A 27861-nucleotide genomic window follows, 5' to 3' on the forward strand; every position below is an offset into this window, starting at 1 on the left:
TCCGACCTTGAGTGCGCGGCTGCCGCAGGCCCCGGGCTGCCCCGTGCCGCGCCGGGCTGCCCCGCGCCTTTCGGGCGCCCGCGTCTCGCCCCTCTCCCCGCCGGCCGCCGCAGCGAGCTCTCTCGCCGCCTTTGAAAGGCAGCGTGCAGCCGTGTCGCCGTGCCGATAGCTGAGCGGAGCGCCGAAATCGAGCGGCAGGGCCGGGCGATCGGCGGGGCGGCCCGCGGCGGGGGTCCTGCGGCGCGATCTGCCCTCCCCCCCCCGCGGCCCACGTGGGTGGAGGTTTCCAGAAGAGCCGCGGCCCCACGCTCCCCCTGTTCTGCCTGCCGGCCCGGCCCGCCGCCGCCATGCTCAGCGCCCGCCGCGCCGCCGCCCGCCTCCCTCTGCTCCTGCCGCGGGGCGCCCCCGCCGCCGCCCCCCCCGGGCTGGCGCAGGTGCGTGAGGGGCCGGGGCAAGGCCCGGCGGGGCCGCGGCCCTGAGGGGCCGGGGCAAGGCCCGGCGGGGCCGCGGCCCTGAGGGGACGGGGGAGGCCCGTCGGTTATGCCCGGGGAGGAGGCCGTGGGGACAGCGGGGAGGCGAAGAGGGGGCTATGGGGATGGCGGGGGGGGGGGGGGGGGGGGGCACTGTCAACCTGCGAGTTCCCGCTGCGGCGGGGACGAGCCCGGGCCCGTTGGGCTGTGCCAGGTACTGAGTAGCTATTAAGAAAGTGTTTAATGGCGGTGCAGGGCGCAGCAGCACCCTGTGGGTGAGGAGAGGGTGGCACAGCGGGGACGCGTGCCGTATGCCTGGGTTTGTTTTCAGGGAAGCATGTAGTAAAATTGTTTAGTTCCTGAGCCTCCGTGTGAAAACGATAGCGGAGATCAGGCTGGGGAAGGCACGTGAAGGCAATTTATGAGCATGCACGGAGACCAAACCGGTGCTGGTGGTGGTCATCGGCACACGGCAGAGCAGTCTCTGTTGGCCTGCTCTGGCCAGGCCCTTGCACCCTTATCTGCTCATGGAGTGTGGCTAGGCCAAGTGTCTTGGAAGAATCGGCGAAATACTCGTGTCTTGTTGTGGTTCTGTCTGTATTAAGATGTTTTGTTAAAAACTCATTCGTAAAACAGAAACATGGATAATGCTTTTGGAGTTCTCAAAGATCCTGATTTGCACACACAAGGTTGTGGCCACTGCAGAAAGCTTAGAAGAGTTGCTGCAAAATCTCCATTGCAGATTCTTCAAGGGATGTAGTGGATTATTTGTTGCTGACCACACATAAAGCTTTGAGAAATGGGGTTAATGTTTATCTGCTGCTGTTCTTTGAAAGCTGAAGGTTCAGAGTTAATTTACTGAAATGTCTTTTACCTGGTAGGATAGCCATTGACTATTTAGTCTGAGGCAAATAGCTCAGTTCTGGTAATACAGATTAGGGTTCTGCCTGATGGATATTTGTAGTAACTGGGTTTTTTTGGGGCAGTCCAAATCTTTCTCAGTTTCTTCCTGAATTTGCACTTCAGTTATTAAAAATTAAATATTGTGGTATGACCCTGTCGCTTCAGAAGTTGTCTTCCTTTGAAAGTCGCAGCTTAAAGATCACTTAATATTTAAAACTGAATTTTCATTAGAATATATTTATTTTATAGACATTCTGGAATGGCCTCAGTCAAAATGTTCTCAGAGCAGCATCCAGCAGAAAATATGCGTAAGTATTTCCTTGTTTTTTTCATGTTTGGTCATTTGATATTTATATTTATTCTTCTCCTGATAACAGTACTGGTTATTTGAGTCGGAGATGGAAGAATGGAGCAAAACCAGCAAGATTAGACTAGAATCTTTGTGTATAACTTTTCTAAGGCTAGTTCTTTATCTCTTGTTTTTTTCCAGGGGAACTTTAAGAACTGTTCTTCCTCCCTTCTCCCACCACCACCAGTATTCAGAATGTGAATTGTTGACATTTGTTTGGTTAAAAAAGCAGCCCCGAGAAAACAAACAAACAAAAAAATACCCAAACACTGATGGAACAAGTTGTTTTACACTAGCATGAAACAAGCATGATACATGGCTCTGTTTCACTACAGTTAAAATTTATTTCAAACAGCTGATGCATTTTAATCAGTTGTTTTTCTTGTTGCAAGTTAATGGGAAGAGAGTATCAGTTAGTTGTGTAACACTGTCAGATGTTTTGTGGCTGATGCTGATTCAGGACACAGAATGGGAAATCTGTTTGTGTTAGGAAAACTGCCTCGTTCTGGTTAGTACAGAGAAGCTGAGCAGTTACACATTTTCAAGATCACTGCTTTGTTATTTGAACTGGAATTAGAGTGACTTAGCATCTTGGGGAGTGAGAAGGTGACATCCTGGTAATAAATGTGGTGCTGCTCCACCTTCATCCAAGCACATAGCTTTGTTTATAAGACAAAATTATGATTAAAGAATTCTCTCTAGCCTTGCAAGGGGTAATATGCTCTTCCTAGAAAGGAGAAGGAGGGTCAGATTTGTCTTGTGTAAGAAGCACCCCCATTTTTCAGACTTAATTTAATTTGTTGCTCCTCAGGATCAGAAAGGTGGTTATTTTTTGCTGTGGCTCAGAGAACCTGCATTGGTTGAGTATTTTGTTGTCTTTGTGCATTTTTCTCTTCATGCTAAACAATGATAAATAAACCAATACAATTTATTATTAGCATTCTTAACTCCAGCTGGATGTTTTCAAATGAGTTCAGACATCAAAAGTAACCCAAAACAAGTCCTGTCTGTGTAGGGACAGAATTAGTTACAAGTTTGTTTTCTCAACATCCCTAAAGATTTTGACATATGTGGTAAAGATTACTCTTGTGAAGAATAATATTTTATATGTTTATTTAAACAAGCAAGGATATACCTATGAGCAATCTGATTGAAAACAGAGGCACAAGATTCAGTTCTTGTGTAACAGAGAACACCTTAGGTCAAAATACAGTGTCTATTTACTTCAACATCTAGTGAAAAATCACTTTGGCTTGTCTTCAGGGTAGAAAGTGGGGTTTTTTTTACTATCTGGTTACTTTCCTTTAGTACTAATGTTTTCCCCATAATATGCTCTCCAGCTCAGAAGCAATTAAAGGTGCTGTTATTGGAATTGATTTGGGTACAACAAACTCCTGCGTGGCAGTTATGGAAGGAAAGCAAGCGAAAGTAAGTAAGAAGTGTATACCAGCTTGTGGTTACGTTAGAAGTTGAATGTCCAAATTAGTGTTCTCAGAGGCAATCTTTTTTGATGGCACCCTGTTAACATTTTTTATATAGGTGCTGGAGAACTCTGAAGGTGCCAGGACAACACCTTCAGTTGTTGCATTTACAGCCGATGGCGAGCGCTTGGTTGGAATGCCAGCAAAGCGGCAGGCGGTAACTAACCCACACAACACCTTTTACGCTACCAAGCGTCTCATCGGGCGGCGCTTTGATGACTCTGAAGTGAAGAAGGATATGTAAGTGAGGGTGGAGAGCAATTCAGCTACTAGCAGAAATGTGTAAAATATAATGCTGTATAACATGACCTGTTCTGTCTTAAAACATAACTTTCTTCTGGGTAAAGTAGTTATGCCCCCATGTCTCAAAGTTTCAATGCTTATATTGTGAGGGTCAAGCTGTATTTTGCTGTGTTAGTTGCTGATTTTAAGGTTTTCAGAAAGGAAGAAAAAAAGCCTTGCTGACGCTGTGCGGAGTGGTCAGTGAAGACTTCTCTTTCTTGAGGGTATTTACAATCAAAGCTGTATGATCATATCTAGGACTTGGGACTAAATGATGGAGCTGATGTAAAGCAGCATTAATAGTTCATTGGTACTTTTGGGAGTCTCGGGATCTGAGGCTGCTGCTGGCAGGTTCACTATTCTGTGTCTAGAATATGCACGTGTTCATCTGCTGATACTAATTGTAGGGGGAGTATGTGAAATTGAGTGTGGAATTCTTCTGTTTTTTAGTAAGAATGTTCCATTTAAAATTGTCCGTGCTTCCAATGGTGACGCCTGGGTAGAGGCTCATGGGAAACTCTATTCTCCAAGCCAGATCGGTGCCTTTGTACTAATGAAGATGAAGGAAACTGCAGGTTGGTACAGTTGGGTCTTTGCCGTCTGCACACACAGGTGTGGCCTTGGTGCTGGGCCTTGGTAAATGGAAGTGCTGCAGCCATAAAGGTACCTTTTTGGTACGGGAATCCTTGTACAGCAGGCCAGATCATGGAAGGGGTGCAGTGATGGGGGCTGTTACAAAGCTTCAAGGAAGATCAGTGCCTACCTCGATTTTGGGTCTTTGGCAAGATGTTAGTGCTTTACTTAAAACATACTCTTACCAAAATTGAATACTGATTGAGTTGATACTCAGTTTTAATTGAACTGGATGCAGACTTGCTCAGAAGGGGGAGCTCCTTTTCCTTGTAAGCTGCAGGCCTTGTGCCGCCCTGCCTGTGGCTGAGCACAGGCTGTGGCAGCCAGGGGTTTCAGTGGCTTTGCTTTGAATTCAGCTGCTAGTTATGTAGCAAGAAAGGGGTTCAAGGGACCCGATTGTGGGGCTGAGTGAATAGCTTCTGAGCCAGTGATGCCTTTAAACCTTCACCAGGGGAAAACATCCATTGGCCTGGAGAATATTTTTTTTTTTTCTCCTTTTCAATTCCTAACGTGGTTTCTGGGGATACTGTATATAATATGTGGAGATAATAGTCAGTAGCTGCCTTCTGCAGCCTCGTTTGGTAAATGTGCGTCCAGTGGTAAGTGTTTGGAGGGCAGGACTGAAGCTTCCATCGAAATGTATTTTTTAATTTTTTTTCCCAGTGATAGATCCTGGATACTTGGTAAAAGGTACACTGAAGAGTAAAATAACAAGTATGTGGTACATGAGCATCATGTGATGAATCTGACTTTCTGCAAAGCAGGGGTTTGTTTCCTGTAGGTCTGTTGGCTTTGGCCTGGATGAATTCAACTATGGAATGATCTGGCTTTGCAGACAACGCAGAGTAATGCAGTGTGTAAAGTCTGGGCAGGACTAATGCATAGGCATAAATTCTGTATGCAGTCTCACTGCATCATGCACGTTCTTAGTTTTTAGGAAGTCTGGGTCTATTTGATGACATCCTTCTTGTTTTTTTGAGGGAAGCTTATGACTTTAAATTAGGGTGCAATACATATTTTTTTCCTGACTTGCTGTCTTAAATTCTTATAAAGTTAGTATATGTCCATTATTTGTACCATATAAATGTTACTGACAGCAGACTAAACAGGATGAAAATGAGTAAGTTTTAAGTGCATCAGATGTTGAATACTACAAAGAAATGGAAAACAGCTTGTCTCACGCACTAAAAAGACAAGCTCTCAGATGAATTCTCACTCACTAGCAGCATCCAGTCACTGATTGAATTGTGGAGGTGCTTTGCTGTTGTCAGAGTCTACAGACTATCCCATGTTATATGGAATTACATGTTTTCTGCACAGCTCCCTCTGCACCTTTCCAGAAAGCAGCAGGTTCTTGGGCAGCAAGCCTATCTTCTTAGTTCAGGAAAAATACTTCAAACTACATAGTAATTTTGTGGCATTTGTATCTTACAAGGACAACTTTGTGTTTTGTCTCCTTTTTCCTCCAGAAAATTACCTGGGACATTCGGCGAAGAATGCTGTGATCACAGTCCCTGCTTACTTCAACGATTCCCAGAGACAGGTATTCACCAAGCTGTAAGATTTTCGGGCTTATAAATTGCATTTAGTTTCTCGCAGCAGTCAGCATTCCTCTTTTTTTCCTCAGGCTACAAAGGATGCCGGGCAGATCGCTGGCTTGAATGTTTTGAGGGTGATTAATGAACCAACAGCAGCTGCACTTGCCTATGGTCTGGACAAGTCTGAAGACAAAGTGTAAGTGCCTGTTCATAACACATACCCTCTCTTAAATAAGCATGCTGCAATTTGCTTTGTAAATGTCTCTCTTGCTTTCTATTTTTTAAATCATTGGTTGGAATTCTGCCACAAAGTAGACTCGCAGCTGTGAGTCAGTGCTGTGTAGTGTCACCTCTGTTTTATGCCAGCCATGCTTGTTAAAGACGGTGAGTTCATAACTTGCAGCTACAACTTAATTACGAAAGTGGAGTGGCAATTATCTTACCCGCTGGTAGCAGTGATATGTGTGGCTAAGGGTAACGCGGTGAGAGGATGTCACCGTTGGTGCTGAAGAGGTCCGCTGAGGTTTGGTGCCTCTTGGCCACACCTTCCATCTTTCCTGACTGCATTCAGCCTTCTGTCACTGTCAAGGGTGGTTATATAGGTGCAGGTATTTTGTTACAGAGTTTGTATTTCTGGTGTACATTATAGTGCTGTGAAAGCCTCACATCTTGAAAAACATGTTTCGTAATGATTCTGGTGTCCCTGTCCTTGTCAGTGGATGAGAGTGTGTTTCCTTGAAGAAGGAGGAACTGCCCTTTCTGAAATAGCAGGCAAGGTTAAATGTTGTGCAGCACATCTTTCGGAGGCTTCTACATGGACTTCGGAGTGCTCGAGGAATGCGTATACTGTGTAATTTGTTGACTGCTGTCTTTAGAGAGACTTACAACTTTTGTGGACAGCAACATGAATTCTGCGCGCTTACCTCCTGAGGACAGTGATTTTTTTGAGCCACACAACTTTGTCTAGAAACTAATGTTTTCTGCATCTGTTCTTCCAGTATTGCAGTCTATGATTTGGGTGGTGGCACTTTTGATATTTCCATTTTGGAAATCCAGAAGGGAGTCTTTGAGGTGAAGTCCACTAATGGTGACACGTTCTTGGGTGGAGAAGATTTTGATCAAGCTTTGCTACAGTATATTGTTAAAGAGTTCAAGAGAGAGGTAAGGTATCTCATCAGAACTCAATCTTGTGTTACGCTGTTTTTCAGCCTTGCTTAATTTCTCTAGAAGAATGTATTTTTCCTAAACTATTAGGACTTGGTTTGTAAACTATGACACAGTTGAAATTTAAGTGTGTTAGACACCTGTTAGCCAGGCTTTCAGTTCTTATGCTTGTTTTCTTGAGGTAGAATATTCTCCTGGAAGACATAAAATAGCTGGGCTTCTGCCTTTTTTTTTTCCGTCTAGTGTAGAAGGATTATCCTATACATAGTCTGCTTGCTTTAATAATAAAAATCTGTGGTTCAGTTGAATATGTCAGCATAGATTCTTAGAATACACAGTTAAGACTGTTGGAAACTACATTGTCATTCTAACTCCTTTGCTAAATCAGTCCTGCCTTTATATTCTGTGATATAGCACCTTTTCCAAGCTTTATCTGTAACTTACTGTATAATCACTTCCAGAGCAGAGAGGGCTAGCAGATGTTTTTGAAATGCTAAATACATTTGCCAGAAGTGAGAAAGATCAGCAGAAGTGCACATATCAGGCTGTATTTCTACAAACATCTTTACAGTCAGGGGTGGTAGGAGGGTGAACTGCGGTGAAGAAAAGCTCCCCGTGACTCCTGTGCAAACGCTGAGTGTTAACCCATATTGTTTATCACTTAGATGGGTGTTGACCTGACTAAAGACAACATGGCCCTTCAGCGGGTGAGAGAAGCTTCAGAAAAAGCAAAGTGTGAGCTTTCGTCGTCTGTACAGGTAGGTGGCTGGGTTCAAAGCAGTCCAGTAAAACATTTTGATACACGTGAGTTTTGCATTATTATTATTTACAAAGCTCTATGAAACTGCTGCTTTTTTCCTTGGGGTGGCAGAACAAGCTTCTGAGTAACCAAATGGCATCACTTTAACAGAAAGTCCTTTAGCAGAGTAGACTGTTAAGGAGCATGTTTAGTTGTTGGAAGCTGAGAATGTTAGTGGGTGCTGGTCTTTGCTTTTCTTCTGGCACCGTGTTTTCTGACCTTGCAGGGATTGTGAACTTGTTGCCAGCTTAAATGTATTTCAGAAGTACGGTGGGCATCACGGAATTTAGCTGCAGCTAGTACTGCTGGGTTACTGGAAGCGCTTGCAGTTTTGTGCAGGCAGTTCTAAAACCTTGCTGCTACTCATTCCTGAAACAGCTAATTTGTCCAGTAAGAAATAATTTCTATAAAGAACCTGTACTTACTTGCCTATAGAAGCATTGTCTAGGCAATGGGCAACATATACTCTTTTTTGCATCCTCTTTGTATATTAATGTGTTCAAGCATGTCCTTTATTCACTACTGAATAAGGAGCTGGAGAAGCAGCAAGTTGGGGGTGTAATAGTCTTGCCTAAGTGAAATTAGGGTCAATTATATAGTAATTGAAATGGGGACTCTGCCAATTTCTAGGCTCTGAATAAACTTTTTTTTTTGATGGTGGTCTTTTTGTTGGCCAGTAGGGAGCTCATAGCAAGGAGTTTAGCCAGTCACAATGGATTCATAGTTCTGCCAGAGACATAGCAGGCTCTGTTTTACTAGCTCAAGAGTTGGCAAATGCAGTCTGTTCATACCAGGAAAAACTGAATTCCTTAACTCTTTAGTAGTGAATGGAAAACAACTTGCTTTTGGCCCTGTTTTCCCCTGGTATTTTTGACCATGCTATTAATAAAGTGAACGCACACCTCTAGTCAGTAACACAGGTTTAGCTCTTGTTGTGTAAACTTAATCTCTAGATCTTAAAGCATTAATGTTTTTAATTGCTTTGATTTGTAGTGTCTTTTGATGTCAGCATGACTCAGCGCTTGAACAAGATGGTTTAGTGCAAGATTCACTGTAAAAATACAACATGTAAACTTGTAAGATCGTTCACAAATAGCCATGAAAAGTGGGGTTTATGGTCCCTGGCACTGATGAACTTTGGCAGTGGAGTTTTTGAGCATGAGTTGTTCACATTTGGGAAATGGTCCTGAGTTACTTCCTTCAAGTAGCTTACCTTCTATGAAATGTTAGTCGTTTGGCAAAATCTTGCAGAACTTTGAAGATAGGCTTTCTTCTGTGTTGGGGTAAGGGAAGAGGATTAAGGTGGTCACTTCTAATGTTTCAGTTCTTACCTCGTGGCTGTGATAGAAATTAAATTGTTTCTTTTATTCATAAAAGATCTCAAAATAACACAGTATTAAAATTGGAACTTAACAGTTGTAACAATGGGATATGTAACAAAATAATTTTCCTGTCCTTGTCTGAAATGTCAAACAAAAGTGTGCCTGCTGCAATTAAAGACGGGGCTGCAGAGTGAACAGGCATGTAATGCTTTGGTACAGGCAGAAAAGAATCTATAACTTGATCTAAAACCTGTATGTAGCTGCCTTATTTTCCATTCCCGTTTTTAATTCTGTGTCTGTTTGTGCTGCAGACTGATATTAACTTGCCATACCTTACTATGGATGCCTCTGGACCAAAGCACTTGAACATGAAGCTGAGTCGCTCTCAGTTTGAGGGCATTGTGGCTGATCTGATCAAGAGGACAGTAGCACCATGCCAGAAAGCCATGCAGGATGCTGAGGTCAGCAAGAGTGACATCGGTGAAGTCATCCTCGTCGGTGGCATGACCAGAATGCCGAAGGTATGAGATAAGTCCCTGTTACAGGCAAAGCTGGCAGAGCTACTCAGTGTGTTCTGTTAAGGGTGGTCTGTAACAGGAAAGTTGGGAGTCTGGTAACTTCAGAGCTCCAACAGCTGAAAGTTGCCAGGAGCAGAAATGCTAAGTAGTCATGTGAAAGCAGTGGCAAGGGGCTTTCTCATCCTGTTGAATTAGCTCAGCTTGGATCTGGGGGCTGTAGCTGAGTGGCACTTTACAAAGAGAAGTGGGAGGTATCAGGAGTTGAAAATTCAACATAAAATCATGTTTTCTGGTGTGGACTGAACATAAGCGGCATTGTTCAGATACACAGTGTTTTCTCTTGTTGTGAACTTCAGTTTGTGATAAAGGTACCCTTGAATGGCAAGAATCTATCAGTAATCTGGGCCTTCCAGTGGATTTCTTCACCTCTGTAGAGCAATTATAGCTAGCTCTGAAAAAAGTGCACAAGCGGAATGGCTCTGTTATCTGCTGGTAACTTGACTACTTGTTTGGGGCTGGGTGTTGTCAAGCATATTTAATGGGCTGTTCCAAATGCTCATTACCTAATACCTGGCCCTTGTATTCTGTGGTGATAAGCACCAACAGGTAACTTGGAAGCTTGCTCTGCTGACATGCACAGACTTGCAGGTAAGGCGCTGTCTGCTGGCAATTTACTGTTCTTGTTCATAGCAGTGCATACTACTGCTTAGGTCCCCTGAAGGCAGAGCTGAACATGTATGTACACAGCTGTCTTCAAGAGTACAGCTTGTCCTTTTCTTACGGAGATCATCAAAATCTCATTCCATAGGGATCAGTCACGCTTGGACCATTAGTTTGCTGCTAAGATTTGTGATTTGCAGGTCCGTTCTCGGATAGTAGGTGTGTACGTGATCCTACTTGGGATTGCTTTGAGGTTTGGTCGTGGGGTCCTTTTCCTTGCTGTGTTAAATGAGCCTGGTGGCTGGAGGTGATACTAGTGTGTGCAGAACATCCCCCAGGCAGGGAGATCGGAGCAACAAGACAAACAGAAGGTGCTGCTCTGGCCAGAGCTCAAATGGAGTAGCTGTGCTATACCTTCCCAACCTCCCCACTGTTCCAGCTGGATAAAGGAATAATGCTGTGGTTAGCTACGTATAAGTGGTGGGGAACACTTCTAGAAGTGGGGAAGCCGTTATTGAAACATAATGCATTCTTTGGGAGTGCAAGGCAGTACTTAAATATTGAGTTTATTTTTTAATTGTTACTTTTTTACTTCCTATTTATAAGTGCCCACATCTATGGCTTTAAGCTTACAGAATGCTTTCCTGAATGCCTTTAGTTACAACTTTGGCTCAGATCAGTGCCACTATGTTGCACAAAGCATAGAACCTTCTCTCATGTACTGTCTTTGGTTCACCCTGCTAGGAGGGAAGGTGCCTTTTTTTGAGCACTCACATGGGCAGTGCTCCAGGAAATGTACACTGGGTGGTTAGAAGTAATGCTTCTTTTATATTGTAAAATATGCCTCCACAGGGAAAGACTTGTACTTAATTATGTGTTCATACATAAAGTGTCTTCCTCTGTAATGAATGCTCCCGGCAGATGTCTCTTGGCTGAAGTGCAGAGGAGTTGGACATTTGCTTACAGCAGTTTTCCAGGCACATGCTCACCTGTGCTGCTGCGTGCCTGACAGGTGTACTCAGGAGGAAAGCTGTGACTGGGAACCAAGTCCCACACCCTTCTCTTGTGAGGCAGAGGAGTGAACTGCTGAGCTTTGCTTCATGCATACCTTACTGCATTCTCGTCTGGGTATTTCAGCAGCAAATCTGTTGCAATCACGAGCACATCCTTCCAAAAGGGCAGAGCGGTGAGAAGCTGAGTAAAGCGGCTCAGACTGTCTGCTGAGATGGCAAATCTATTTCTCAGGTGAAACAGCCCATTAAGTAGAGTTTGAAAATACTGTACTTGATACAGTCCCCACCCCTGCCTTATTACACATGAACAAGGTGAACTGTCCTGCTCTGGATTTTTTTGTGCTCTGCCTCCATAGCTGTGCTGTCCTGGGGAGCAGTGCTTGACTCCTGCTTGATAAGCATGAGTGATCCCTTCTGAATACAGCTGGGCCATGTGAAAAGACTGATGCTGACTTGCAGCTGGCAAACTTGGCTGCAAGAAAGTCTCCAGAGAAAGGGATATCTAGACCGAATGCATTTAATAGGGTCCATGGAAGATAGGAAGTTAAGGAGCCGTCACAGGCCTGAAGTTTGGTACTTCTGTCATGCCACAGGGTTACACGGCAGCAGGAGCATAAAGATACAGACCTCTAGCCAAGGCTGGCATGTTCTTTTGGCCACAGCACTGGGTGTTAATGGTTCACTCTGCATATGAGCTGTGCTTTCTCTCCATTCAGGTGCAGCAGACTGTACAGGATTTGTTTGGCCGTGCTCCTAGCAAAGCAGTTAATCCTGATGAAGCAGTTGCTATTGGTGCAGCAATTCAAGGTGGCGTGTTAGCTGGTGATGTTACTGATGTGCTGCTGCTGGATGTAACTCCCCTCTCCTTGGGGATTGAGACACTGGGAGGTGTCTTCACGAAGCTCATCAACAGGAATACTACCATACCAACTAAGAAGAGCCAGGTACAAATTGACTCTGGATGGGTGGGTCTTTGGTGGTGGTCTCAAACACCCAGTGAGGGCTACCCAAAGCATCCCAGTAGATAGTTTTGTCTCCTCCTCATCTGGCAAGGAGATGCAGCGTGTCAGCCACCGAGTATCTCTCTTGATTATTAGCATGCCCAAGGGGGGAGGTGAGTTGAGTTAATGTGTGCCAGGATACCCCAGAATGTTTGTGGCCTCATCAGGATTGCAGTGTGTGTGCTGTGATGTTAACTGTCAACACATCATTCTGAAGAATTATGTGGAGACCTTCTGTAACTGAGCACCATGCTTGTTTGAGACCACCTTTCTTGGTCTCCATGCCTTGGAAGGAATAATTTATGGGGTTTTTTCCTGAGCTGTAGAGCCCTAGTAGACTTGAGTGTGATCCTTTCTTTCACTGTGTATTGTCTGGGTCTGCTAGTGTGTGCTCTTACTGATAACACTTGTTCTGTCTGGGGTGTGGGGCTGGGGCAGGAGCCCTGCTGCTTCAGGAGGAAAAGTTTTGGTTATGTGGCTGGCTGCCACTGGAGCCTGCTGCTGGCATGGCATTACCACTTTTTGTGAGCTCATGTGCATACAGGACAAGATGCCAGTGAGCTTGGCTGTTGGCTAGTCTTGGAGCCTCAGTCTTTTGTCAGAGGAACCGGGGGATCAACAAGTTTTAATGATTCTTTACCTCTTCAGTTATTCCTTTCCTTGTTGTTTAGTCGGCTTGTAACTGCATCAGTTCATGTGTTGCAACTTCCTAGTGATACAGTAACTTTGTTCCTTTTCCACAGGTGTTTTCTACAGCTGCTGATGGGCAAACACAAGTGGAGATTAAAGTATGCCAGGGAGAGAGAGAGATGGCTAGTGACAACAAACTTCTTGGCCAATTCACATTGGTACGTCTGCTACTCAGTATTCATGACCTTAGACTTGACCTTCTTTGAGAAGGTCAAAGCCTTCTCCATTTCAGTTGACCCCTGAAAGCAGCGTTGAAGGGGGAGTCATCTTACAGAAGACATTTGACCCTATTTGTAGTAAAAAAGGAGTCTCTAAAGGCACAGCCTTATTCTGGGACAGCCTTTCAGTGGCAGGGGCGCAACTAGCATTTAACACAGAGCTTAGTTTCTAAGTGGCCCTATGTGGCACAGGGGCTACTATGGCTTTAGAGCCTGGTTACCTAAAAGGGTGCACTCTACTTCTGGGCGCAAAGAGTTAAAAAGATTTCTGTAGTACTAGGCCTTCGCAGCAGATAACCTGAATGCTGGCTTTTCCTTTGGTCTTGCAAAGACAACACTTGGAGCAGGCTCCATGATACCTGCAGTCCCTAGGGTAACCCATTTCTAGCCCAGTACTGGTTTTCTGTGAGTGCTTGTGGAACCCCCCTGCTTACTGGAGAACAGAGAACAGCTGCCTAACCAGCTCCTTGTGCAGAATTGGTTTGGTCAGTGTTGGCAAAGTTTGGCCCTGTTATAACTGTCCAAACCTCCTGTTGGTAGGAGGAGCCCCACAGAAAGGAAGGGCTTTGCCTTTCTTTTGTATTTCAGAAGGAAGCTGTACTGCCTGTCACTCGTAAAAAACGTTTGCCTCTGAGGTAGTCACTGGAGTTTAGTTATGTCATGAACTGAGGAAAGAAAGCATCCTGCCACATCCATGGAAGAGGGACTTGTTTAGCAATAAATCAGAACCCATGTCACCTTGAAACCAAACTTGGGGACTGTCTCATGGTTTCTGTTTATTTGTTTAGGGTAGAAATTTGTGTCCTGTCCAAATTTGTCAAGGTGCTACTGATTAACCACATGATGCCAACAGGTCTTTAGAGGATTCTGCTCTGAGGGTTAGTTAATAGTTGATTCAACTGACAGATCACTAAAATAACATGGCAACAGCAGAGCCTCACACCTTGAGTTTATGTCCACGTGGGAGCTGATGGCAAAGCACTTCTCGTTCTCAGGTTGGGATTCCCCCAGCACCGCGTGGAGTGCCCCAGATTGAGGTCACTTTTGACATCGATGCTAACGGTATCGTTCACGTGTCAGCCAAGGATAAAGGCACCGGACGCGAACAGCAAAGTAAGTGCTCTGGGGCGCTGCCTAGGATCGAGGAGGAAAGGTGTGGAGCAGGGCTGGGCCCCACACGTGTTGGGCTGGGGGTAACACTAAGTGACTCCGAAGGTAACGGAGTGCTGTCTTGAGCATCCCACAGTCCAGGGTGAGGACTGTGCAGCACATTACTCGATTAAGGGTAAGGATGACACAAATAATCTGTTGCCAGCGTAACATGCAGTTGAAGTAATCTTAGCCTAAATGCCTCTGGAAAGCAGGGCAAAAGGTTACTGAAAAATGAAGTAGGGAAAAGGAGACAACTGACCTGTAGGTTCATTTTAAGGAAGTAAAGCTTCTGTAAATACACAGCACTCAGCAGCTGCCCTCTCTGTTAGCCTGCTGACAGAGACCACCACCAACGGATGCCCTCTCCTTGCCCATTAGGCATAGATGAAGCATCTGCCTATGCCAAGGGCAAGAAAGTCCTTACTGGCAAAGGTTTACCATGTTCCAAGTCATTTTGCACTGTATGACAGTCCTTTCTTGGTCTTGCCATCTGCTGTGATTGCTATAGCAATATTTTAGCAGTGCAACTGTTTCCTGGGGTTTCCTATATGTCCTGGCTGTGCCTCAGTCCCCAGAGAAGTGTTGGGCATACCGGTGTCTGTGGAGCAGTGCTCCTGCTGCTTTACAGGGGTGTCCTGTGTCACTGAGGAGCTTGGAGCAGTGACATTCTGCCCAGTGTTACCCTGAAGGGACAGAAATCGGGGGAGTGGGAATCCAGCACCTTGTAGGAGTTGTTCTTGAGCTGTGTTTTTGTGGGCATGCTGTTCCTTTGGGAGTGCCCTCTGCTAAAAGTTTAAAAGGTTGCTGTCTGAGGCTGCCTGCATGAAGGTGTCAGCTTTTAAGGGAGAAATTGAATTAGGGAGATTTCTGTTGAATCCAAGGCATGTCACGTACAGCCAAACAGATCGGCCCTCTGCTGAGACTCTGTTTTCTTTCTAAGTGCTCTGTTAGAAAGGTCTTGGAATTCAAGTATTTTGAAGCAGCAGGTATTTTGCGGAGCCACCTTTGTTCATTTTCATCCATTTAGGCTGGAAACGTCTCTAAATAGCAGGAGGCTTGGGGGACTTCAAGCTGTCAGTGTTTTTTTTCTCTGTAGTGCAATGAAATGTTAGGCCTGGTGTTTTGGGGTAATTAACAACATGGTTGACATTTTCTAAAGCTCTGTTGTGGGCTCAGACGATTAATTTGAAGCATTTGTAGATTCCCCTGATACAAAACAGATCTCTCTTGTGCCTCTAACTGGGAAGCCTCTATACTGCCCTTCGGTTGTTTCTTGGAGGCAGCTACTTGAGCAATCAAATACATGCTCCAGTTATGAAAATATTGTTAACTTTGTATTGGCAACTTGAAAATATATATATATATATACACACACTCTTCATAATCATGTTGCTTGGCTTTTGGCAGAAATTTGTTATCAAAACCGTGCTGCTTGTTACTTTGATTTCCTGGTAGATTTTCTGTGTGTGGCAGCCTTCACCCTCTGAGTAAGTGTTTCCTGATAATAGACAACCAGAAATTTTTAGCTGCCCATCTGTATACCTACCTAATTATAAAGCTGAACTGCTCATCCCACATCTGCACCCAAAGGACACGTGTCTGTATGTGTGTCTTCTGTTCAGGGTTTTGTACCATTGACAAATATTACATATAAAACTTACTTCTAGCAAGGATCTTAGTATATCCTTTTTTGGACTTTACAATATCCTTGATGGACCTCTGTTTCACGGTGAAATTATGCTTTACTGCAGAAATTGGATTAAGTCCAGGCTCTACTTCTTTCACTTTTTTTATCACTAATGGAAGATTAAAAAAAAGGGGGTGTGTGTGACACATTTATGAGCATGCCCATGGAGTCACACTATGTTCACTTTGTAAGGGCAGTGTGAGGAGCTGGGTGGGGAAAGTTGTCTTATCCTACCAGCCCGGGCTTCTTTCCAACAGTGAAAGGAATCTCTGTGCCCTGGTAAAACAATTCCTTCTGTTTGGATTTTTTTTCTTTTTTGGTTGGTTTTTTTTTTTCCTGTTGGCTTTGGGTTTGTTTGGATTGTTTGGGAGTTTTTTAGTTTTATGGTTTAAAACTTGAATATTCCTTTGGTCTGGGGACTTTGTGTGCACGTGCACTTTTCAAGAGGAGTAACTGAAGAAAGGTCAAGTGACTTGCAGACCAGTGGACAGGAAGTGTCTGGCAGAGCTGGGGAGTTCATAGATCTAAGATGTCAGGCTTTTATCTTGCAGCAGCATCACTGCCTCTTCAAAGACTGGCTGTCTTTGTACTGGCCACAGGGTCTTCACAGGTGCAGAGTTCTGAGCAAGGCTCCTGCCATTGAGAGGGTTTGAGAAATAATACTCTCCTCAAAGATAGAGCACATTATTTATCGATGCTTCTTCTCTAATGCAGTTGTTATCCAGTCTTCTGGTGGCCTTAGCAAAGATGAAATTGAGAACATGGTGAAGAATGCAGAGAAATATGCAGAGGAAGACAGACGAAGGAAGGTAATGTGATCGTTACAGCATCTTCCAGCTAGTAGTGTACCTGCTGGTTATAGCTGTTCTGTGCTAATAACTGTGCCCACCTTTGGAGGAGCTGTAGCTCTGGCCTATATAATCTTGAGCTGCTTGCTTGTGCAATTAGCTGAATATCTGCTTGCTTTCTTATATTCGGTTTACACTCCAGAGTTGCAAGGAGGTGTATGTAGAGGCATTTGGATCTTGGGTTTGGGTTGAATAACTAACGCTGTGCAACTGGCATTCTGATTCCTCCCTGAAGAATTTCTGGGACGTGGAGGCAGCAGTAAGCAAATTCACCTGCTTGTAACTCATAACAAACAGCTTTGCAGCTCTAGTTATGTCTTTTGCCATCAGTGCTCTGTCCTGTCCACATGCCTGTTACTTGGCTGTTTATTTAAAGCCAGACTACTACAGCTGGGCTCTCAAAGTGATGTTCCATTTAAGTGGAGGCAGTATGGGATATTTAAGCTGCTTTCTCCGAGTTTATTTTAAAGCTTAATTAATAGAACCTGCCAAGCAAAGCTGCACCTTGGCCTTTTTTTTTTTTTTTTTTTCAGAAGTGGGAAGCTGCTTTCTGTAGTGCTTCAAGTCTCACTGTGGCATCCTGAATGCTGTATCAGAGCACAGGGTTTGCCCTCAGTGCAGGTGACGCCATCAGGTGGTGTTTGAAAGCCTCACTGACTTTGTCAAGAAAAGAATGACACTTGCCATGGTTGAGTGACTGAACCTGTAATATAGGATTAATGGTTGGAACTAATTGGTTTAATGAGGGTAATACTAATGAATTACGCCACTAAATATAGAGAATTGATTTTTTTTTTTCTTCTTTAAGCAGACAGTGCAGGCCTACTCTGGGATATGGCACCAGCATATGTTTAGTGATTTGCTGAAACCGGCACAATGAACTGATCTACTTTGTGTTCTAGTGTGTAGAAACCACTCTCAGGTGTTCAAGCAGCACTGTAAATCCTCACCCTCAGTAGTAAAGGGATCAGAAGAGGACTGAAGTGGAAAACACATGGAATAAATTCATGTGAAGCAGTATTGCCTTACCTCAGAACCTCTAAAGCCACAAAGTGTTGGTTTATTATCATATGTAGTTTAGATGGGACTTCAGAAAGTCCCGCTGTTTAAGTAACCACAGCATTGACATGAAGTGTAGGTGGTGGCCTAGCATTTGAAGAGGCTGCACTGCAAACTTTTTCCTCTTGCCTTATTTTGACTTTGTATCTTAAATTGGCGAGTAAGTTCTTCCCTGCTGTAATCCTGAAGTGGACTTACCTCAGTCCAGTGACCCCATCGGGTGAAGGTGATCAGGTTATTTTAACTATCACTTCTCTGGACTCGTGTAACTGTAACTGTCAAAATTCCCTTGTTATACCTTTCTGATCATGGTTTTACTGCTGTGGAAATATCACAAATGCACAGTTGCCACTCTGCAGGACTTGGCATCATGTGAACTTTGACATCCCACAAATGGTGAAGATGTAGTGTAGAAACAAAATTATTTTTCATCGGCTTTCCACTGCAAGTGGTTAGTCTCCTGAGAATATTACCACGCCCTTGTTCAGGTAGACAGTTTTTTCAGATGGAGAGAGTTGGATATACCAGAGACTGCTGCTGGTGGAATAGTTCATGTTGACACTGGGACTGAATTAAGTCTCAGCAAGACTGCTCTGTACTTACAGCCTACCTTGTTCCCTGTTGGCTGTCTTGGCAACAGTAACTTAAGGAACTGATATGTCTTACCTAGCACAGTGGGATTTTTCCACTGTTGAGATGTTACAAGCATTTGTAATTCAGGGATGTGAGTAAAACAACCCATTATTTTAGTTGTCTTGAGGGCCCTTGTTGCTGAAGGAGCTGAAAGCTCTGTTGCCTTCCTGAGGAGCAGGGCAGAGCGCGCTGTGCTGTCTGCAGTTGCTGGCTCTTTCAGTGTGCCAACAGTCATGCTGCATTGGTTGCTTCTACTTCCAGGGAAGTGAGTTTGAGTGTGAAAGTGTGAGGACTGACTTGCATAGACTCAGTGTTCAGGCTTTCTGGTGCCAGAATGCATCTAGAAATGGTTTTCCTGCATTTCCTCTTGCCCCCTTGCCAGTAAGAAGGATGCTGGGTGGGAACCAGAGCAGAGTTTGGCAGTTTGAGGAAAGAAATGTCAGCTCATATGTACACAACTTGTATCGCCAGTGATGTGTGCAGTAGGTCCTTATGAGCTCTCTTACCCAGGAACGTGTGGAAGCGGTGAACATGGCTGAAGGCATCATCCATGACACAGAGTCGAAGATGGAGGAGTTCAAGGATCAGTTGCCAGCAGATGAGGTAGGTTGTTTCTGATCCTGTAACAGTAAAGGAGGTAAGATTACTTACTGAATCATTGCTTAAATTCTCACTTAACTCGCAGCTGGCTTTGACCAGTGGCACCAACTCCGTGCATATTTCCATACTGTGCAAAGATGGCAGTCATTGACTGACGGTTTTTGCACTTGATGAGTGCGTGAGTGTGGCTGATAGGAGGATATAAGGACATAGAAGAATATGGTTTAGATAATAGCAAATACCCTATTTCAGAGTGCAGGTTCAGTGTCATTGAAGATCTGAGAGCCTGAAAAGCCCTTAACGAAAGGCTTCTGCATGAATTATGTCCTTGGCTTGGGCTCGTGGTGATTTGACAAGAACTGTACTGTGGCATGTGTGAGAGAAGAGTTTTGCTTGAATCCAGAGATTACTAACAGTGCCCACCAGTGGACTAGCAGAGGGACGAAGGCAAAGTTGCTGTGCAGTCCCTGCAATACATGCAGGGCAACCCAAGAACGTGGAGACAGTGAAGATTACTGTACCCACTTAACTCCAGTTTTTCTTCTATCTTTGGAGTGAAGTGGATATTTGGTATCAAAAGAGTGCTTTTCACCCCACTTCTAAGTGGCAGTTTAAGTTCTGTGTTATGAACTTCAAAAGTCAAGTTTAAAATGGAGCACAGAGTCTTCAAGACAGCAAACTCTTGGAAGCAGAATCAGAGGGCTCTTAGGGGCTCTGTGAGGTGTTTGAGGGAACAAGATTATAGTTTACTGGTAAGTAGCCTTTGATCAGTTTAAATGCTGTTTTTCAGCCCGGCTCCTCTCTGGGATACTGGCTGACTCTGTTTGGGATTGTGATTACTAGTTTTCTCTCGCAGGAGCACAGAGCCTAAATCCCTGTTACCTGCAGGGACTGTTCCCGGTAACATTTGGGTGAGGGGGAATACCAAGGGGAAGTGGGTGGCAGTGCTTGGAAGAAGCCCTGTGCTGTCTGAGTGGGGCTGGTGGCCTGACACAGGCGGCGTTGATCGCTTTCCCCTTCCTGCGGGTCTGAATGAGAACTCTGCCCACGTTTTGACGGCGAGCGCTGCTGAGCAAGCACTGCCGGCACAGCTGTCCCCCAGTAACCTTGCTTCTCCAGGCCTGCCTCTCCAGCAGCGTGCCAGTCTGACAGAGAAATGCCAGACTGGGAGGAGGGTTTGACAGATGGCTACAGGGGCTGGGATGAGACCGTATTGCTTTGGTTTGCCTCTCTGCTCCTTCTCCCACATGCCACTAAGGGATTAAACAGGGTGGTGAACAGCCTTACTTGTTGGCTTTCTGACAGTGCCTTAACTATAGATGAAAACCAGCTTTCTTTTCCCTTCATCCTGGCTCCTGGGGTGACGGACTCACTGGCGAGGTGTGCCAGGGAGAGCAGCTCTCATCCTTGGCAGCCTGTTCAGGCTCTGCAGGGCTTTCTGTCCTTGGCGCCTCTGAGAGACGCAAACAAGGGGACAGATTAATGCCAACTGTGGCACATTTAGTGAAGTGGACAGGTGCCCGTTGGGAGCTGAACACAGTCCTAGTCCCTGCAGACCGTGTGGCTTGGTCTGAGATCTAACTTCATGGCTTCTGGCAAAAGAAAGGTGGTTTTGCTGTGGCAAATAGGTGGGTGAAATGACAGAAAAGACATTGTCTGTGAACAAAGTGCAGGATTTAATCTTTTTTTTATTTTTTTGTGACTTACTGCAGTGCAACAAATTAAAGGAAGAAATTGCTAAAATGAGGGAACTTCTGGCTCGTAAAGATACTGAAACAGGAGAAAACATCAGACAGGCAGCAACCAGCCTGCAGCAGGCTTCCCTGAAACTCTTTGAAATGGCATACAAGAAGGTAGGTTCATGGTTGCTTCCGTTTTCTAGCCCTTGGATGGGGAGGGGTGGGTCAGGACACCAGACGTTCTGTAAGAGCTGTGCTCGGAGGTAGCGCTGAGTCTCAGTGCAGCTCCTTCTGAGTGACACTTGCTGATGGGGCAGCTGTAGAAAGGCAGAGTTGAAGGCCTGAAATCTTGGCCATCCTACTGTAGGTAGCCCACCTCCCAAGCTCTATGTTACGTTACTGTACAGTGTTGCGTGGAAAATGCTGGAACTTCTTAGTAAGGAGCATCAAGAGCAGCACAGGCAGGGCTTTCCCCTAGGTGTGTAGAGTGCCTAAAGAAGTGACGTCTGGATTTATTGTAAGGATTCTTGTTAAACAGGTTGCCTGTTCAGTCTGCCTGAAATTACAGTAGTAAGGCCATTGCCACTGGGACTCCTTCCCAGTGAAAGGCCCACCCATTTGAGCCCTGGCAGAGACGTCCTGTGCAGGGAGGTGTCTCAGGATGGAAGTGGCACATGCTGCCCAGGTGACCTTGGTGGTGCTGAGCTGTCCTGTTTGTGGAAAGCTACTTTTCTGATGTCGAACTGAAAATGTTCAGTGCTGCAATGTAAGCTCGTTACATCCACAAGGAAAGCGTAAATAATGGGAAGATAATTTCCTCCCTGTTAGTAGCAGTCATGCAGAGATGAAGATGGTTTCCATTCTCCAGTGGACAGTTACCCTTTTCACTGAAGGAAGGGTTTCTTCAGTCTAGAAGCAACCTAAGCAGCCAGCTAGGAAAAAAATGTCTAGGACATACAACTAATAAGCCGACTTTTTTGCAGATGGCCTCTGAAAGAGAGGGTTCTGGAAGTCCAGGGGATCAGAAGGAAGAGAAGCAATAAGAAGTCTCTGTCTTGCCTTGACTAAAGTATGAAGAAAGAGATCGATTTTCTTGACGCTTGGGAGAGAAGGGACCTTCCTGAGCAGCAGTGGGCAGAATTCAGACTTACTGTGTTTTTGCAGTATTCTATATATAAAATTCTTTAATGTATAAACTTAGTGATGCGTCTGCTAGATAAATTGCCACTTGATGAAAGTTAATTCATGCCAGATGAAGTTAGGTGTTTGGCCCCCTGGTATTCAACTGAGGCACCTGGGGACTCTCTGATGATTTATTTCTGATACTTGACACAATGGTGTACTAAATCTGATGTCAAAGTTTGGAAACCATGTCACTAAATTTAAGAGGTGGAGATGGAAGTCCTGCTGGAACTGGGAGAGAGGAGCACCTGTATGGACCCTCCTTGTGGATCTGAGTACTTGCGAGAAGGTAATAAAGCCTGCGAGCGGCAGTGATGAGGCTGGTTACATTGCTAGAGAGCATTCAGATCTGCGGCTAGGTTAGTACCCTTGTTCTGAAGGAGGGGGGTTACTTCAAATTTAGCTGTAACATTATTTCTTACAAAAGAGGCTATGTGGAAGTTAAATACTTTGCTTGTCTGAGCCTTCTGCTCCATCCTGTGTCTGTTCTCTGCTTATGGTAAAGCATTTCCTTGATAATAAAACTGTTATTGGATCCATTCTGGATTTTTTTAAAATAAAAACAGAAAAGTGTCTAACATGGAGTTCTTGGTATCCTGGCCTTTGATGGAGAACGTGAGCATGTTGACGGCCTGTGAGAGCTCCTGGGGGCGAACGGCCAGCCAGCTGTAGTGAGAGCAGCTTTCTGGAATTTGTGCTTCTGTCACATGTAGAAAGAAGGTACCTGGTGTCAGACCAGCGTCCATCGCTTCTAGGAGTACCACTGCTGCACTCGCACAACCTGCAAGTCCTGCTGCAATCCGCAGTAGCGGTGGGACTTCACCTTCAGGCACTTTGTGCGTGGTCTCAGCCTTCTGAGACAGGCTGTAGATGCAGAGCAGCAGTTGCCTGCTGCTGCTTCCAACAACCGTGTCTTCCAGGGAACTGCACTCTCCTTGCCACGATAAATTTTATCTGTTTCTCCTCTTTCCCTTCTGTTTGTGTAATGGACTGGAAAGAAAATGCAACGTCTAGGGCTGCTTTGTCCTGACGGCTCAGGAATTTAGGAGGGAGGAAAGGATTCTTCCTAGGCAGTTTCCTAAATAGGAGAAGCTATTAGGGAGGCTGCAAGCCCTGGTTCATCAACTTTTCCTTAAGTTGGGGATAGAAGGGACCAAGAGCATCTGCTTCAGCCACAGAGCTCTCCCCAGCAGTCCTGGCAAGGACTGGAAGCAGCTTCCACTTCAGAGTACATCAGCCTAGACTGGGGAAGCGGACAGAGGGGCGGGAAGAAACTTTAGAGGGTGGTCAAGCTGTGCAGCGAGAGGAAGCTTGAAGCATTTTGACCTGGGTGTAAAGTCAAATTTTTTCATTTTAATAAATGAGGAAGGGGCCTGGTGCAGCTGTAGGAGCAGGTAAGAGGTAATGCCTTAGGAGCCTGGAGCATGCTTGGTGTGCCGCGGTGGGGTAGGCAGGCATGCAGGGGGGTCTTAACAGAAACTCGGGGTGTTAAGCAGCCTTACTTCTGGTGGACTGAGGGCTTCCAACCCAAATTTTAGTGCTTTTCTTTCAGCAGGAGCGTTGGTGGGATCTCAGGATCCAAACTCTGGTTGCTACGGGGAGGGTGGTGTAACAGCATGCCAGCCTGTGCAGCTTTCATCTGGCTGGTTCTTCCACAAGCAGCCAAGTGACATGAACAAACTGGTTGTGTGTGGGTCTGTGTCCTGGTTGGTTATGTTTTTTTTAAGTGGCAGGGCTTTATTTGTCACAGGCAGGTAATGGCAGGCCGAGGTGTACAGAGATGCTGTGGCTAGTGTGGTTCCTGGAAGTTCTGAGGAACGCGTGGCTAAGGACATGCACGTTCACAGCAGCTGCTGCTCCCAAGAACTGTTTGTGCCATCTGGGTGTGTTTTCTGTGCAAAGCTGTGTGCTTCGTTCTGTCACAGCATAACCCTACTCCTCTCTGTATGTGAGTTTGGTAATGGCAGGGAGCATTTGGCTGGGCATCTCCTGGGAATAATTTCCTTTACAAAACTTGCTTGTAGAGGTGACTTCTGTCCTGAATTTCCCTCTGCTGCTGCTCCTGTCAAAAGTGGTCCCCTGTATGAAATGAGTTTGAACAAGAGAAGGAATTTCCCAGCAAAGCAAGCTGGGTATTTCAGGTGCTGAAAGGAAATGTCCTTAAGTGAAACACTGGAAATCATCCTCTGTGGAAGCTTTTCCTGTCCCTGAAACCACAGCCAGATGTTCTGCAGCAGAGCCGGGGCAGCCTAGGACAGCGCTGCTGCGCGTGGGGGCTGCTGCTCGCGTGCTCTTGCCTCTGTTCTGGGCTCGCTGTGCCGTCAGGGCCAAGGCGATGGATCATCATCTCGCAGCCTCCAGGGTCCTGAATCATTGATCAGGGTTGGCCTTTGCTTCTTCAATGAATTATTTTCCCTGTCACGGTTTAAATACATCTTTCATAGATGTTCTTTATTTTTTAATGCACTGTTCTTAGCTCCTCCTTTATAAGCTAAATTATTGAACTGGGGAGGGAGAAGTGAAATCAGGTGATGTGTGTCATGCTGAAAACAGTTTCTTGCTGTGAAAAACTGCCAGGAAGGCAGGAGATGCAGCAGCTGGGCTGTTGTGTTGTGAAAAGGAGTGACTCCTGTCCAGCAGAGTTAGCTGCTGCCGTCCCACCGCTAGGAAGGTATCTGTCAGCACCTGGAGAAAGGAGGTTTTGGGGTTCATTGCCTGCTGTCACTGTCCTTGTAGGCTGATACTCATTTAGGAAGCCTGTAGCCCCAGCAGTGCAGTAGCTCTGGAATAAATTGCTGGTCTGTAGGATAGTAATTAAGAAGTTTTGCACATGTTCTTTGGGGGAAAAAGGTGACCAAGCCATGTTTGTGCTGCGTGCTTCCACCTGTATGCGTCCTCTCGCCATGTCCTCTGCAGATGGGAGCAGGTCTGTGCAAGTCGCGGCCTCCCTGGGCTCTGGAAGTCAGACTGCCTCAAACCCACAACATTCCCTAACACAAACAGGACTGGGATAGTAGATTCCAGCATCACTGCTCCTGCCTGACTGTAATGGGGGAGGGAAGGCCGACATGTCAGTCGGGTGCAGGGTATCTGCAATGGCTTCTTTTCCTTTCCTGAAAGCGTTTTCCCCCAGCCCAGAGCACTGCAGCATGCCATGTTAGGGGAGCGTGGCTGGTGAGGACTGGGACCTACTGGGCTTCCTGGGGGATCGCAGCACTGCACAGGAGGAAAGTGAGATGGAGCCTCTCCCCATCCTCCGCCAGACAGTGGCTGTCAGTGCACTGCGAAGGCACGGCTCCTTTTTAAAACCCCTCTCCAAGTAGCACGGCAGCGTATTGAAGAAGTTCTCTCCAATTCAGTGGCTGTGTCCCCGTCGCTGCTCTCGGCTCCCTCCTCATTCCCACGGAGCTGTGCCGGCTGTTGGAGACAGGCGCTGCTCGGCATCTGTGTCAGCCAGCCAGCGGGAGAGCTGCGGGGGGAACTGATGGCAGCGTCTGTCGCATCGGGAAGGCTGGAGCAGAAAGTGCCATGGCAAAGTGGGTGCGTCGCACTGGGAGACAGTAACTGGGATGCTTAGCAGGTGCTTTCTGGAGTCCAGTCCCTGGGTTGAATTGGAAGGGCAGGATTGCCAGGGAAGCACGGGGTGACTTGTGTGTACGCTGTCCCTGTCCTATCAGGCACATAAACTTCCATCTCAGCAGATCATCTCCTAAAGCCTGGCATAATCCAGTGTCTTACTGTACCGAGGAGGATTATAAAGGGCTGTGTGGGACCAGATGCATGTGGAAAAAATATCTAAGTGTTGAAATTGGTATTTGCTCAGCCTCAGGAAAACAGAACTTTAAATCCAACCAGGTAGTTCAGAAATTCACGGCATCTCCCTGGCATGACCCTGTTGATAGAAAAAAGCAGCTTCAGGCTGAGTCCCAGACCAGTCTCTGCTCAGGTGACCGTGCTGCCCAGCTGTGCCCAGCTCCCAGCAGGGCTTCACTGCTGCCTTACTGGGGCGTGCTGGGCCGGGGAGCCAAGAGGCAGTGCAGGAGGGAGAGGAGGCTGCAGTGGGCTTGGGGGGCAGGGCACAGCTTGGAGGCCAGGCTGCCCTGGGCAGGGCAGTGGTGACAAGGCTGACGGCAAACACCAGGGCTGGTATGTCCCAGGGAGGCAGACTGGGGCTGGAGGGACACCTCGTCCATGAACCCCCACAGCATCCAGCTGGTGCCTGCACAACATCACCAGGAGAGCATCACCTCGGGGGTGGGGCGGGAGGGGGCAACCTCACTGCTACCGCTTCATAAAAGAAAAAAGTAAATGGCTTCAGCATCGTTTCATGCCCCGGTCCCAGCCAGTCCTGCTTCAGGCACTGCCAGAGGCAGAACCAGCAGGCACTCCCCGGGCCATGGCGCTCCCAGCCCTGCTGCCTGGCGCCTTTGGGGCCAAAAAAGCCGGTTGTGGCCTTCAATACGCTGCCGTGCTACTTGGAGAGGGGTTTTAAAAAGGAGCCGTGCCTTCGCAGTGCACTGACAGCCACTGTCTGGCGAAGGATGGGGAGAGGCTCCATCTCACTTTCCTCCTGTGCAGTGCTGCAATCCCCCAGGAAGCCCAGTAGGTCCCAGTTCTCACCAGGCCCGGGCGGGGAGGCTGGGGCTGTGTTTGCTGTTTATCTGCAGTTCTTGAACCCATGCTCAGACACGCAGAGGTGGGTCGCCCCCCACCGCCCCGCTGTCCTGCCGAGTGGCAGCACCAAGGGGGGGCCTGCCAGCCTGTCACCCCGGAGCGGGGCTGCCGGGCCAAACCCCCTCAAATGGTGCGTTAATAGGAGAGGCCCCAGCCCCGGGGTGCTGCAGGGGCACACGGGGAGCCCTGCTGCCCCAGCCAAGCCACTGCTGTGCCGGGCACGGGCTGGCGTGAGCCCCCCCCGCTCGCCCGGGCCCCGGGGGGCGCTGCAGGAGGTTGCCCCCCGCCGAGCCAAGCTGCGGCCCTACAGGGCACGGGGCCCCCACCCGCCGGGCAGCCCGGTGCTGGCTTATCTCCCCGGTGCAGGACAGGGCCGCAGGGGCACCACCCCCCCGCCAGCCGGGTCCCCTCCACCCCGCGCCCCAGGTCTCTGGCCGCCCCTGAACCCGGCCGCTCTCGCTGCCCGCCTCGGGACGTGGGGACCCGGAGCAGCGCCCCGAGCACAGGCTGAGGCCTCTGCAGACAAGGCCGGCAGGAAGGTGACTTTTCCAGGGAAAGGATAACCCTGCGGCTCCGTAAGTGCACCCTCGCCCCCCGCCCAGCTCGGCTCCCCCCGGCGTGACCCGGACGGGCCGGGGGGGCCTCGGTGGCTCCGAGAACGCCCCGGCCGTGCTGAGGGGCGGCGGCCGCCCGGGGACCGGAGATCCCGCCCGTGAGGGCCCGTCTGGCGCTGCTGGGAGCGGCTGGCCCGGGGGCACAGGTTCCGCTGCCCGCCCCGGCGGGCTGCCGGGGGCACAGCGGGTGGCATGGGCTGTAACAGAGGTGGCCCGCTGCCCGGGGGGGCGCACAGGCGGTCTGGAGGGTGACACCGCCCGGTAGGTGGGTGTGACACAGACGCCAACCGCAGGGCCCGGGGAAGGGGGGGATGGTCCGGCGGGGGGGGGGGGGGGGGGCGGGCCCTGAGACGCTGCGGGCAGCCAGGGCCGCCGCAAACCCTGCCCCGGGCCACGCCGCGGCCGCGGGCCCTTTAAGCGCGCCCGGGCTCTGCCTCGCAGCTCTCGCGAGATCCGCCGTGCCGCCCCGCCCCGGCCCCGCCGAGCGCCGCGGCCGGGCCGGGGCGGGCCGCGGACTACGCGACCCATAGCGCCCCGCGCGGAGCGGCGGCCAATAGCGGCGTGGAAAGAGGGCGGTGAGGGGCCGTCAGCCGGCCTATGGTGTGGCGCTCCGCTCCCGCGCGGGCGGGGCGGACGGCCGCCCCCCGCCCCGGTCCCCCGGAAGTGATGTCACAGGCCCCATGTGAGCCGAT

General features: G+C 47.7%; 1 protein-coding gene and 1 non-coding gene across 2 annotated transcripts; both read left to right on the plus strand.

The window, feature by feature from the left end:
* The first annotated feature begins 263 nt into the window (after positions 1-263).
* HSPA9 (heat shock protein family A (Hsp70) member 9) lies at positions 264-22465 on the plus strand. The gene is made up of 17 exons (XM_056349231.1): positions 264-434; positions 1623-1681; positions 3063-3150; positions 3262-3443; positions 3936-4060; positions 5588-5661; positions 5746-5852; positions 6655-6817; positions 7486-7578; positions 9253-9462; positions 11849-12076; positions 12877-12981; positions 14037-14154; positions 16595-16689; positions 18931-19023; positions 20733-20873; positions 21683-22465. Exons 1-17 carry the CDS (start codon positions 348-350, stop codon positions 21740-21742), a joined length of 2028 nt encoding a protein of 675 aa, XP_056205206.1. The 5' UTR covers positions 264-347; the 3' UTR covers positions 21743-22465.
* On the plus strand, positions 12314-12382 carry LOC130154513 (small nucleolar RNA SNORD63). The gene has a single exon (XR_008823777.1). It is a non-coding gene; the product is annotated as a small nucleolar RNA SNORD63 (small nucleolar RNA).
* Positions 22466-27861: the final 5396 nt, after the last annotated feature.

This window comes from Falco biarmicus, chromosome 8 (genome assembly GCF_023638135.1).
Source record: "Falco biarmicus isolate bFalBia1 chromosome 8, bFalBia1.pri, whole genome shotgun sequence".
In the NCBI taxonomy this organism is placed as follows: Eukaryota; Metazoa; Chordata; class Aves; order Falconiformes; family Falconidae; genus Falco; species Falco biarmicus.